The sequence below is a fragment of the Salvia miltiorrhiza genome, chromosome 8, assembly GCF_028751815.1.
Source record: "Salvia miltiorrhiza cultivar Shanhuang (shh) chromosome 8, IMPLAD_Smil_shh, whole genome shotgun sequence".
Taxonomy (NCBI): Eukaryota; Viridiplantae; Streptophyta; class Magnoliopsida; order Lamiales; family Lamiaceae; genus Salvia; species Salvia miltiorrhiza.
In genome coordinates, this window is record NC_080394.1 from 23,726,460 (window position 1) to 23,738,764 (window position 12,305).

The 12,305-nt window shown below is 40.1% G+C and overlaps 2 protein-coding genes across 2 annotated transcripts; both read left to right on the plus strand.

Moving 5' to 3' along the window:
- The first annotated feature begins 216 nt into the window (after positions 1-216).
- Positions 217-4,441, plus strand: LOC131001997 (protein VAPYRIN-like). The gene is made up of 2 exons (XM_057928670.1): positions 217-1,790; positions 3,725-4,441. Exons 1-2 carry the CDS (start codon positions 843-845, stop codon positions 4,145-4,147), a joined length of 1,371 nt encoding a protein of 456 aa, XP_057784653.1. The 5' UTR covers positions 217-842; the 3' UTR covers positions 4,148-4,441.
- Positions 4,442-6,419: 1,978 nt separating this feature from the next.
- LOC130998217 (peptide-N4-(N-acetyl-beta-glucosaminyl)asparagine amidase A-like) lies at positions 6,420-8,111 on the plus strand. Its single transcript, XM_057923646.1, has one exon. It carries the CDS (start codon positions 6,420-6,422, stop codon positions 8,109-8,111), a length of 1,692 nt encoding a protein of 563 aa, XP_057779629.1.
- Positions 8,112-12,305: the final 4,194 nt, after the last annotated feature.

The following is a 12,305-nucleotide window of genomic DNA, read 5'->3' on the forward strand; positions in this document are numbered from 1 at the left end:
TAGAGTCAGCAGAATAAGTCAAGAAGGTCAATGCAATACTTGACTCATAAGTGGTCCTGTAGCATAGTTGAGTCAGAGCTTGACTCAACTAATGTCGCACCCCAGAGTTCGAGAGTCGGCCCTTTCCTCTGCGCCAAATTTGAAGTGGATTTTATATGACTTGTGTAATGCATGCGCCAATATTAAACTTGATTTTTGATTTTTCGAGATTGTTTTTCTGGCCCGAAGCATCCTCATCCTTTTGCAAGATTTGCTTGACAATACCAATCTCTCCTTCATTGGCTCAGCCAAAAATGATGGAGTCATCCGCAAAAAAGAGGTGACTAATTGACGGAGCAGTGCTACAAAGTTGGGTGTAAGCTAGATAAAGTCTCTGCACAAAAGAGAAAGAGATAAAGGTGAGAGCGGATCCCCTTAACAGAGACCGCCGCGCTCGTGCATGAAAGGAAAACCAGGCACACCATTAATCAATCAGCACTTAAAAAGAGACAATAATCACATAATTAACTCAACAATCCCATATGCAACATAGTATTTCCAAGGAAGCCCCATTTAATAATCGTATGGTAAGCCTTGACCATGTCCAACCTAAAACCAAATACCCCTTTACTTCTAGCTTTCTTATGCTGATGAAATAAAATATAAAAATCAAAGAAAGTGGAAAATTTCGAGAATATTTCCAATTGGGACTAAAAGCATGTGATAAGGATAAGTGGAGTGGCTTAATTTTTTGCCAAATTAAACGAATCGAATTTGGAATATTTGTAAGCATGTGATTAGTTTGGGATGAAGTGGTTTATAAAAGAAAGAATGGTTTTGGGTTTGGGTTGTATTGTGTTGTGATGGACAAACTAGTCCAAGTCTCCGACCAGGAGATCCTCATCGACTTCTCCCTGGGCTGCAAATGCCGCACCACCATCCGCCTCAAGTCCCTCATCTCCACCGCCCCACTAGCTTTCAAGGTCCAGACCTCCTCCCCTCACAAATTCCTCGTCAATCCCCCCACCGGCCTCGTCCCCCCGCTCTCCTCCGCCTCCTTCCAGATCGTCCTCAAGCCCCAGCCCCACCTCCCCTCTTCCTTCCCCCGCTCCCCCTCCGACCGTTTCCTCCTCAAAACCGCCGCCGCACCCGACCTCCCCGACTCCACTCACTCCGACCTCGTCAACCACTGGTTCGCCTCCTTCCCTCCCCGCCCCACCCACGACGTCAAGCTCAAGGTCTACTTCGTCGGCCCCTTCCTCCTCGCCCACGCCGTCGCCGCCGGGGACTTCGAAGCGGTCAGGGGAATCGTCAAGCGGCAGCGCTCGCTGGTCCCCGAGTTGCCGCTGCGGGAGGCTGAGTCGCTGTACCGAGTCGCGGCTCAGCACCCCGACATCGCGGGCCTGCTCTTGGAGGCGGGGCTCAGAATCGACGTCGTGCGCGGGGGTGTGAGCGATGACGTCAGGTGGGCGGCCAAGGGGTGGGCGGGATTGCACGTGGCGGCGGCGTTTGATCGGGCGGAGGAGGTTGAGCAGCTGGTGAAGGATGGGGTGGAGTGCAGGGATAAGGAGGGGCGGACGCCGCTGCTTCTGGCGGCGGGCAAAGGGCATCTGCGGACTGCCAAGGTGTTGGTGGCCGCCGGTGCCAACGTGGACGCCAGGAGCAAGGACGGCCGGACGGCTTTGTATAGAGCGGCGGCCGTCGGGGATCGGCCCATGGTGGAGATGCTGCTGCGGGCTGGCGCTGACCCCACTATTGGTGATGTCGATCACTGCCGTTCCGCCATTGGTGTCGCACGAGATAAGGGCCATGTAAGCGCTGTCGTCATTTATTTATTTATTTATTTATTCTTGCCTTTTTCGTTTTCATCTTCTCTTTCTACTTTTGAGGATTACATTATATAGATAAAAATATTAAGGTTAATTCCTTGCCAAGGCCCTTATAATTTCTATCATTTGATCTCGTTTTGCTTGATTTATATGCTATTGAAAGAGTGAAATTGGAGAAATCGATACAAATACTTAATCATGTATCTTATCAATCATGCACAGTAAATGCCCCTACTCTCACCAAGAACTGATGCTGTCAAACTGACATAGTAATTTAGAGTTAGAGTTGTGTAGAATGCTGCATTATATATTATGGGAATTGGAATTGAAAGGTTCAACCGTGAAGGAAAGAACTTGAGGTTTGGCTAGCTAAGCAATTTCAAAGCTATCTTCCTAATTGTCTTGGTTTATGATCTTGACATTTCATTATAGACTCAAAAAACTGGTTATCTTAGGTGATTAGAATTTGCTTGCAATAAGGACCCTTGTGTTCTGTAGTTGGAACGGGGTGCGTATTGATAGCTATTCCTACAAGCCATGCTAATGTGAAAGTTGCTTTTATGTACAAAGCACGTTGTAGCTTGTTTGATTTCTGTGAGTTACTTTCTGCTGTTTTTTTGTTATGTTAGAGTGGAGATCAGTGGTTGGTAGTTTATTGTATACTAGATGATTCCTACATTATTGATTTTCAAGCTGTGGAATTCCATCTTACTTATTGAGCCGAGGAGGTATCTCCCGTTTAGAAAGCTCTAACTCTTTCAATGACATAACCAAACTCATTTTTTAGCTTCAGATCAAATATCTCTGACGAACTTGAACAAACTTTTCTCATGGAGCTGCAAGGAAATTTTGAAAATGGAATTTAAGCCCACATAGATTTTTGTCTGATAATCCTCATATAGATAGACACTTTCAAGCTTTGGCAGCTTGTATGAAAGCTTATTCCATGTGAATAGCATATCTAACACTCCCTGCTGATCAAAGATTATGTCTAGGTCAGTAATTGTCGAGTTGTATCAAAATATTGTAGGATGCCATCTTTTGTTACCTATTATTTGCATGTATTTATCCTTGGCATTCCTACAATCAACTGAAACTTATGGATTTGAGAAGTCAATTTAAGCAAGCACAACTCAATTAAGTTGCACTATATTGATATTCAACCTTTTCTGTCTCCTCTGTTTCCTATCTTGCTCATGACCAGTCCGAAGAATGAACGTTTCTGGATGACGATGTTAAATGTCTTTTGAGAACAATTTAATTATGTAGCTATTTTAACCATAACAAGTTTATTCGTTTGTTGTTGCTTGTTTGCAAATTACCTAATGCTTTTTGCCATCCTTGCTGTTCATTCATCTTTCATAAAATGGCATTCTGCTCCAGGTTCAGAGTGAGAAACTAGAACAAAGAAGATTTTGAGAAGCCTACAGGTTCCTTCTCGTAAAAAAAGAAAAAGAAAAAGAAGAGGAACGAAAACAGAGAGAGAGAGACCACAGGACCACTTTTCTTCTCTCAGGCCTACTGGAAAACTGCCCTTGATATTATCGCTCTTCTTCACTTTTGATCCTTAAAAATATAAGAAGTGTTGTTTAAGGACGCGATGCATAGCGCCAAGCCAACAGAATGCTTGCATGATGATTGGCGCGAGAGTTGCTTGATACTGTGGATTGGATATGATTGAGTACATGCATGGAAAGATCTCTGAGATTTAGATCACAGTTGATAATCATATAAAAAATTCAATCTAAATGGAAATTCTTGACTAGACACCTTGATCAACATTGTATGCTGTATGATCTGTTCTTTCTGTGCTGTTAATATGCTGCCTGATCTAGTCCTTAAGAGCCAAACTTTACTTCATCCTAACTTAACAAAATTCCTGTTTTCCCCTCTTAATCTTCGTTAAATACATGTAGATGGACATAGTTAAAGTACTAGAGCAAGGCGAAGCAGTGCTTCATGCAGCTAGACGTGGGGAGCTCGAAGTACTGGAATCGCTGCTGGAGAAAGGAGCAAATATGAACTTCTGTGATCAATACGGTTTGACAGCACTCCATGTGGCCGCCATTAAAGGAAACAAAGACGCGGTGATGATGCTTGTTGAGTTTGGTGCCAGTGTAGAGTGGCAGGATGCTGAAGGTCACACTCCGCTGCATTTGGCTGTTGAAGGTGGGAGCTTTGAGACCGTTGAAGTTCTTATATGCAGAGGAGCTAATGTGAATGCCACGACGACCAAAGGCGCAACCCCGCTCTACATTTCAAAGTTGATGGAGTACGAGGACATAACGAAGCTTCTCCTCGATAAGGGAGCTGCTGCGCCCCTCAACCAACTCCCTTAATACGTGAGTCGCTGTAGGTTTCAAGCCGGCTGTTGCTGTCGTTGTTCCCCTCTTGGTTTCATTATCGCGTCGCAGTAGCTTGATGGCGCTCCTTGTGGTTGAGTTCTGAATCTATGTAGAGTTTTGTGACATAGCAGTAGTTTTTGGTCTGAGATGAAATTGTTTAAAAACTTAGTATAGGTGTAGGTTTTGTAGTCATCTCGGAGAAAACATTTGTACATGTTCTTTTTGGAATTAAATTTGCAGCTGTATCCGTCGTTATACTATGCTGAAATGGATTGTCAAAGCACTCTATATTCTTGAATTTAATTGATTAATCTCATTCTCTTCCCTATTGAGGCATTTAGAATTAGGGCTATCTAAATCGTAATTGGATATCGGTTAATATCAAGTTGAACTGTAATCAAATCGGGTTCGGTTATTCAATAATTAATTTTTTGATTATTGATTCGATATAAGTTATTTTTTTTAAAATAGTTTGGGTATGGGTTAACTCGAAAAACTAATTGAGTTACTGATTAATTGAATTTTATTAGGGTTAATTACGTTTAAATCATAAACTTTGGTTCAATTTTCAATTTTTATATGAACTTTAAATTTTGTCTAGAATACCATGAATTTAACGGGGCTTTCAATTTTTTCACAACACTATATTTAATGGGGGCGTTAAATATAAAATATTTAAATGTTAAACCATATTTTCGTGTCTTTATTGCTTTTTTTTAGTGCTGTTTATTTTGAGCACAATGCTATTTTAAGTTGGAAATATAAAATAATATTAATTTTTATATATTATTGAAATTATATACAAAAATATCTATTTTAAGCTGAAAAAAATACTAGATTTAAATTATTATACAACTTTCATTTTAGCAAATAGCTTTAAATCTGTTCAACTATTAAAGTCAATGTTATGTTTAACTTAATAATTATTTTATTTTTATATGAAAATGCATCACTAAAGAAATTATTGTAGATTTAATTTTGTAAATAAAATATTGAATCTAATTTATCCCGAATATTAGCTTTTAATATTTCTCTTAAGATTTTTATATCTCTTGATCAGAAGACTGAGAAACATTTAGTTGTCAAACGAGTCACTACTCGTGAGCTATTCGACGTTTGATTCGATAAAAGTTTGATCGGTAATTTAATAAGCAGCTCGTTTAGCTAAACGAGTCAAGCTTAAACATGATGATATTCAACTCATTAGTTTGTGAGCAAGTTCATTAAGTGATTTATCTTAAAAACATAAAATTATTACATTGTTGTGAATAAATATATATTTGAAAATAACTTATCTATTAGGAAAATAACTAAAATTTTAAATAAAAATTCAAATTTAAAAAGTTCGATTTGAGCAAGACACTATTCGGCTCGATTACACTCCTAACTTCAATGCAATATTACACACACACACACACACACACACACATATATATATATATATATATATATATATATATATATATATATATATATATATCTTCCTTTTCATTTTCTAATTATTGAACGGTCATTACATTTCAAACATTATTAACTCCCTCCGTCCCACTCCAATAGACTCATTTTTCATTTTAGGTTGTTCCACTCCAGGCTCAGTGTTAATAAGAAAATGTTTAGGGCTTTATTAAGTAACAACTATCTAGTTTTTTCATAAGGGAGTACTTTTAAAAAGTTATTTTTTGGTGGACCACACCATATTTAACTACCAAAAAGTGAATTTCTTAATCTCTGTGCCGAAAAGAAATGAGCATATTGGCCTGGGACGGAGGGAATATATCTTTATAAAGTGATAAGTATATCGAGATGTAAAAAATTTGTTGACTACTTAAACTATACTATATAATATGACGATGACAATTTTTATAGTAATAATTAACTTTTAGTTGAATGGCATGCAATGCACGCTTTCACGGCTAATTATTTTTTATCATTATACCAAAATTGAGATAAATTAATTATCATCTTCATATTAAGAGAGTAGTAGATAGAGTCTCATTTCGTTACGAGAATCACACGAATGGAGTATTAATCTCATCTAAACATTTGCGTCATGTCTTATGATCCAAAACTTTGGTCAAACGAAGGTTTAGATGAAACACACGTGGATCGGTCGTCAATTTTGTTATAAACAAAAAACATAATTTAAACTTTTAATATGGTGCGAATTTTCATCCAAATCTAACTATTTACTCTATAAAAACGAGAAGAAATAAAATAGTCTCATAAATCCCGGCTTCCGCTCCTCCATACTCTAATCTCAACCACCATGCATCCTTCTCTCCTCCTCTCACTCACCCTAATTCTTCCACTCTCCGCCGCCTCATCGCCGCCGCTCCACCTCTCCAAAACCCACCTCCGGCGGCCTAACTCAGCCCCCGCACCGCCCCAACAATACATCGAAGTGAGCCGCCCCCTCCCGTTTGACTCCCTCACCCCCTCGTGCACACTTCCCCTCCTCTCCAACAACTACTCCTCCCCCACCAACTGCTCCTGGTCGAACGCCGTCCTCCACTTCTCCGCCGCTTCCAACGGCTCCCACCGCGGCCGCATCGCCGGTATCTGGCTGTCCGGCGCGGAGCTCGCCCGCACCAGCACCCCCGACCCCACCCCGGAAGGAACATTCTGGAACTTCCGCAAGGACGTCACCCGCTACGCCTCCCTCCTCCGCCGCTCCAACCTCACCCTCTCCCTCACGCTGCACACCCTCGCCGGCCACCTCACCAACGACACCTATCACGTCAACATCACCTTCCTCTACTACGACGTTACCTCCCTCTTCCGGCCACAACAGAGCTCTGCATCTCTCGAATTAAATGAAAATCCCGCAGACCTCATCATACCCATCTCTGCAGCCGGAGACGAAGGCCACTGGTTCAAAATCCAGAGAGAATCGGACTCACTTCTCCAAAAAATTCAAATTCCATCCAACACATACAGAGCTGTGATCGAGATCTACGTTTCATCGCATGAAAAGGATGAGTTCTGGTACGCCAATCCACCGGATTACTACTTAGAGATCAATAATCTTCCAACCAAGAGAGGCCACGGCTCATACCGCGAAGTCGTCGTGAAACTCAACGATAACGTGGTCGGAGCAGTGATTCCTTTCCCAGTAATCTACGGCGGAGGAATCGATTCTCTATTCTGGCAGCCTCTGGTTTCAATTGGAGCATTCGATTTTCCCACTTACGAGCTCGAATTGACGCCATATTTAGGCATGCTGCTGGAAAAGGGGGATAATCCGCATTTCCTAGGGTTGGAGGTCGCCGATGCGCTTTCATATTGGCTGATCGACGCAAATCTGCACCTATGGCTCGACAACAATGGCGATAGGGTTTTGGCCGGCCCGATCGAGTACAGCGATCCACGCATCTGCCTGGAACGCGAGTCGAAATTCCACGAGCTGGATGGGAAATTCAAGGTGGAAGGAGAGAGGAAGAGCGAGGTGTCGGGGTGGGTGAAGTCGAGCGCGGGCAACTTGACCACCAATGTGTACAGCAAGGTAGAATTCGAAAGCAAGATAGTGTTGAAGCACAACGGGACGAAGATGAGGGTGAAGCAGGAGGTGAAGGTGGTGGATAAGGTGCACGTGAGGTCTGATTCAGGGCAGTCGGTGGCCCAAGTGGCAAGAGAGAGAAGGTACCCTCTGCAGGTGAGGGCGACGGCGATGGCGGGATCGGAGAAGGAGACGTACTGGATCGCGGCGGAGCTGGAGCACTCTTTGAAGGAGGAGAAGAAGGGGAGCGGCGGATTGAGGAGCGAATCCGAGAACAGACAGAAGTGTAGGGGGTGGATGTTTGTGCGAGAGTGTGAGATCCTGTCGGGCATGGCGGCGACGTCGCAGAGCTATTATGCCAAGGATGGGTATGGATGCTATGCGCGGCGGGTTGTGGCGGAGGGCGGCGTTGTCAAGAATGACACGCACAGCGTGCTGTGTGCTGCTTCCTCTTCCTCCTAGCTCTTGTATTCTTTTTGTTGCAGGTGTGTGATTCTACAACAAATATAGGTGCATCCACTTTTTTAATGTGGATTCATTCATCAATAACTGTACGTGCATGTATATCCAATGCATGCACTTTATTCTTTTCGAACAACACTTGTGCCCTAGCTAATTATATCAGAAATTTTGTCACCCGATCTTTTACTTGATTTCCCGAGATAACTATCCATTTAAGATCCTAAATTGCTCAAAATTCTCCAAATTCAGATTGCAAAAAAAGTTATCCACTCACATAATTTTTCTTTTAAAATTAATCACATTTATCTTTTTCATATAAAAATTTTAAAAATTATTCACTTCATTTTTTATATAGTTGTGAATTCACAACCAAGACAATTCGTTGAGAGTTGTAACTTTAAAACTTAAATTCACAATCAATATATATTCGAGTTGTGAATTCTAGTTTTAAAATTCGAATTCATAACTAAGATAATTAGTTGTGAATTTAAGCTTTAAACTTCGATTCACAGCCAACACTAATGATTAAGTTGTAAATTCATCAAATTGATTGTGAATTCAAGAACATTAACAACACAAACTCACCATCATAATGATTTAACAACACACAACTTAAAATATTTATAAAATTCACAAGAGCCAACAAACTACAATTACAAAATGACACTAAAAAGGAAAAGGAAAAAAAAAAGGAAAAAAAGGAGGAAAATATTTTCATACCAAAAACGGTGAATGGAAACTTTAATTAGTTCCATGCGAGGGACTCAATTTTCACAGCAAAATGTCTCACACTGTGAATTGGCAAACTAACCATCGACGACGGCGTGCTATCCTTCACATTGCCGCTATAAAATTTGAAGTTTCATGAAGATGAAGAGCTGACGAGCTGACAGGAATTCAAGCATGAAGACATTTTACAGACCGTGTTAAATGCTATCATATTATTTTGTTGTTGGATACCCTGAGGGTTGAAAGGACAGGCGTGGGGGGGGAGGGAATTACACATGTAGGCTATTTTTGAATCAATGTTATTTAAAACAAACACCTTTGTATTAAAAGACAATTTAACTAATTTGAAAGTGCGAGCTTCAGTTGATAAGATGTCTGTGGAAGAAGGTCACTAGAGATTGTAAAGAAATAGTAAGGCCATGTGCATATTTATTAAAACCAAAATATGAAGACTAATTGGTTTTTGTGCCTTGGAAAATTTAATCCTTTTTCACATCCGCCGTCACTAGAGATATTGTGATGGAATCAAAAGTAGTAGGAGTACAATCTCCATTCCTAGTCAGATCAAAGAGATCTTATTGCAGGGTCATGTGATTTGTTCAGAGGAAGAACTATTTTGATTATGGATTTTCTTCTAATTTCCAACAATATAAGGAGCAAGTATAATTAAGATCTCATGTAACAGATGCTAGTGCATCGGATGAACAGTTAGCTATCATGGAAAATTGCAGCTGTTGCGCACATTAACCGTTGACATTTCCGATTAGACGGAGGCGGTTCGGATTTGACCATTAAATCCGATTAAAGAGTATTTTCGCGTCCGCATTAAACAACTGTCTAAACGTGAGCCTAAAAAGGAGGAGCTAGTTAATACGTACTGATGTGGGTGAACAGTGGAAAGATTTTGAAAATCTTTTTATCTGAATGGTTGAAAAGGGCGGGTTTAAGAATATTAAAATAAAATTCGCACCTTTAGTTGAAAATATATCTTACAACTTTTCAACAACAATACTTAGGATTTTTGACATAGAAACACTTACTCGTCGACTAAATATTGTAATCAGGCGATACCTTTTATGAAATCTTAGGTTGCTTTTTCTGGTTCCCCCTTAACTTATGATTGTTCAGTTGTGATAGCTGAACATTCTTTCAGTTGAAGAACTTATTTAGATGACTGATAGATGCAGCTGGTACATTTGACTTTTATTTCCGATCATTTCAGTTGCATTTCTGACATCTTCTAAAGTGGTTCTTGATCAGCTCTTTTTTCTTTAGATTTGATGAAGCTTGACTTCTGGTGGAGCTAACATCATCCGGCTGAATGAGGGTGTGTTAATGGACTTGATGCAATTTGCTTCCTCATTCCTTTGCCTTTCTTTCTGATGACTGATCCGGTCATAAGTGTGAGTCGACTTTCTTTTTTACTTCAGTCGTTGAGTCGATCTCGGAGAGAGAGAGAGAGCTGAAAGAGTGGATTAGTGACTATGGCAAAAGCAAATATCATAGATAAGTAAGAGCACATAGCACATTAGAAGAGTTTTTGAAAAAAGTTTTGAAAAACTTTTCAAATCTTTTGACAACCCTTTTAAGAGAATCTAGTTCAATAGAACTGGATCAAAATAAATTGTTCTTTTGAACAACCTGCTCTGATACCAATTGTTGGGTCCCCTGAGGGTTGAAAGCACAAGTGTATAGGGGGGAAGAATACACCTGTAGGCTATTTTTGAATCAATGTTACTTAAAACAAACAACTTTGTACTGAAAGACAGTTTTACTGATTTGAAAGTGCGAGCTTCAGTTGACAAGAGGTGGCGACTGATACTGAAACAGAGGTTCAGTAGGTGACTTCAGTTAATCGAGCTGGTTAATTAACTTCAGTCCAATTAAGGCTTTAGTCGTAAGTAAAACAAAGTAGAGTTACTTATTTAACTGACTATCGAAATATTGATCAGTTAAACATATACCTCTAGCAGCGGAATATTAAACTTTAGTGAAATAGCCTTGAAAGATTTTCTTCACAGAGAATCCCTTAGTTACTCTTTTCAGTTAGTCAGTATTATAGAAACAGAGATATGCGTAAATACTGAATATAAAAGCAAGTAAGAACACAAGGGATTTTTACGTGGTTCAGAAAACAACGTTCTTACATCCACGGCCAGATGATCAATCTGACGAACACTCTGGGCATGTGTTTACGGGTGCACAGCAAACCTAACCACGATGGTTACGGGTGCAACGCAAACCTATCTGCAATGCTTACGGGTGCAAAGCAACCTATACTGATAAGGAAACACCTTTCAGCAACCAACTCACTGGGTTGGATTTACACACTTATAAGCTTGCTGGTGCTAAGCAACCTAACTGTTTAGTTTACTGGTACTAAACAACCACTGAGCTTGGTCTATGTCTCAAGCTTGATTACAAACACTCTTCTTGCTCTTTTGAAAAGGGGTATTGCAATATATCAACTAGGATTACTGAGTACAGAATCTCAAGTAATCGGTAACTAGGCTAATGATTTATCTAAGTGAAATTCCTAGTTACGATAAGAGAGTTTAGGGAATCAGTGAAACTGATTTTACAATATTTAAATCCTCTCTTCGTCGATTCAATGCTTAAGGAATATTAAGCTCTATTTGATTTTCTGATGCAGCTTCGGCATTGAGGATTGAATCGGAATATTTTCTTTTCTTTTCTTCTCTTCTCTCTCACTCTCTGCTTGACTCTCTGAGCTATTTATAGGCGTTTCTGAGGAATAGATCCGTTGGCGGAGATCTTCTTCTTCAAATCCTGCCGTTGGGAAATAACGTCTCTTTTCTGGCTCAGGTACACTGACATCTTCTTATTTGGTACATTAAATGCTGATGCAGAAGCATTTAATGTAGGCGAGTATGCTTCTATCCTTTTCTTGACCAGTCGTTGACTTTGATTCAGTCGACCAGTTCTGATCTCAGTATCTTTCTTCAGTTGTTCAGTCTTCAGTTGAGTTTCAGTCTTTGAAAGCTTCAGTTATAGTTTCTTCAGTTGCTTCTTTCTCCTGTAATCTTCAGTTGAGATGTTAAAGTTACGGATTTTGGTATCATCAAAATTAGGATGGATATTTCTTCCAATTTTCAACACTTGTACGTGTTAGGGAGCGTGTTTTTTATATTTACAGACCGCAACCTAAAGAACGAGACTGAAGGATCAACTAATCAGTATAGTGAACTCAGTCTACAATGTTGATAAAGATTTCGCTAAAGGTCGTATGATTTATGAACTGATGAGAGCATCAGCTTGCTAAAACCGACCGATGGTCAAACTGACTCGCGCACAAAGATACATACATGTCAACCCTAAAGTCAGATATTTATAAGCGAAGTCAACCTCAAAAGCTTATGAAGCAAAGCAAATATTTAATACTATGAATTCTGCATTTAATGAAGATCTTGTTTTTTTAGAGAAAAATACAATATTATACATAGA

Excerpts from the sequence above, each read along its gene's own strand:
- LOC130998217 (XM_057923646.1), top strand. The coding sequence starts at position 6,420 with ATGCATCCTTCTCTCCTCCTCTCACTCACCCTAATTCTTCCACTCTCC.
- LOC131001997 (XM_057928670.1), top strand. The coding sequence starts at position 843 with ATGGACAAACTAGTCCAAGTCTCCGACCAGGAGATCCTCATCGACTTC. Across the intron at positions 1,791-3,724 it reads TCGCACGAGATAAGGGCCAT|ATGGACATAGTTAAAGTACT; the intron begins GTAAGCGCTGTC and ends AAATACATGTAG.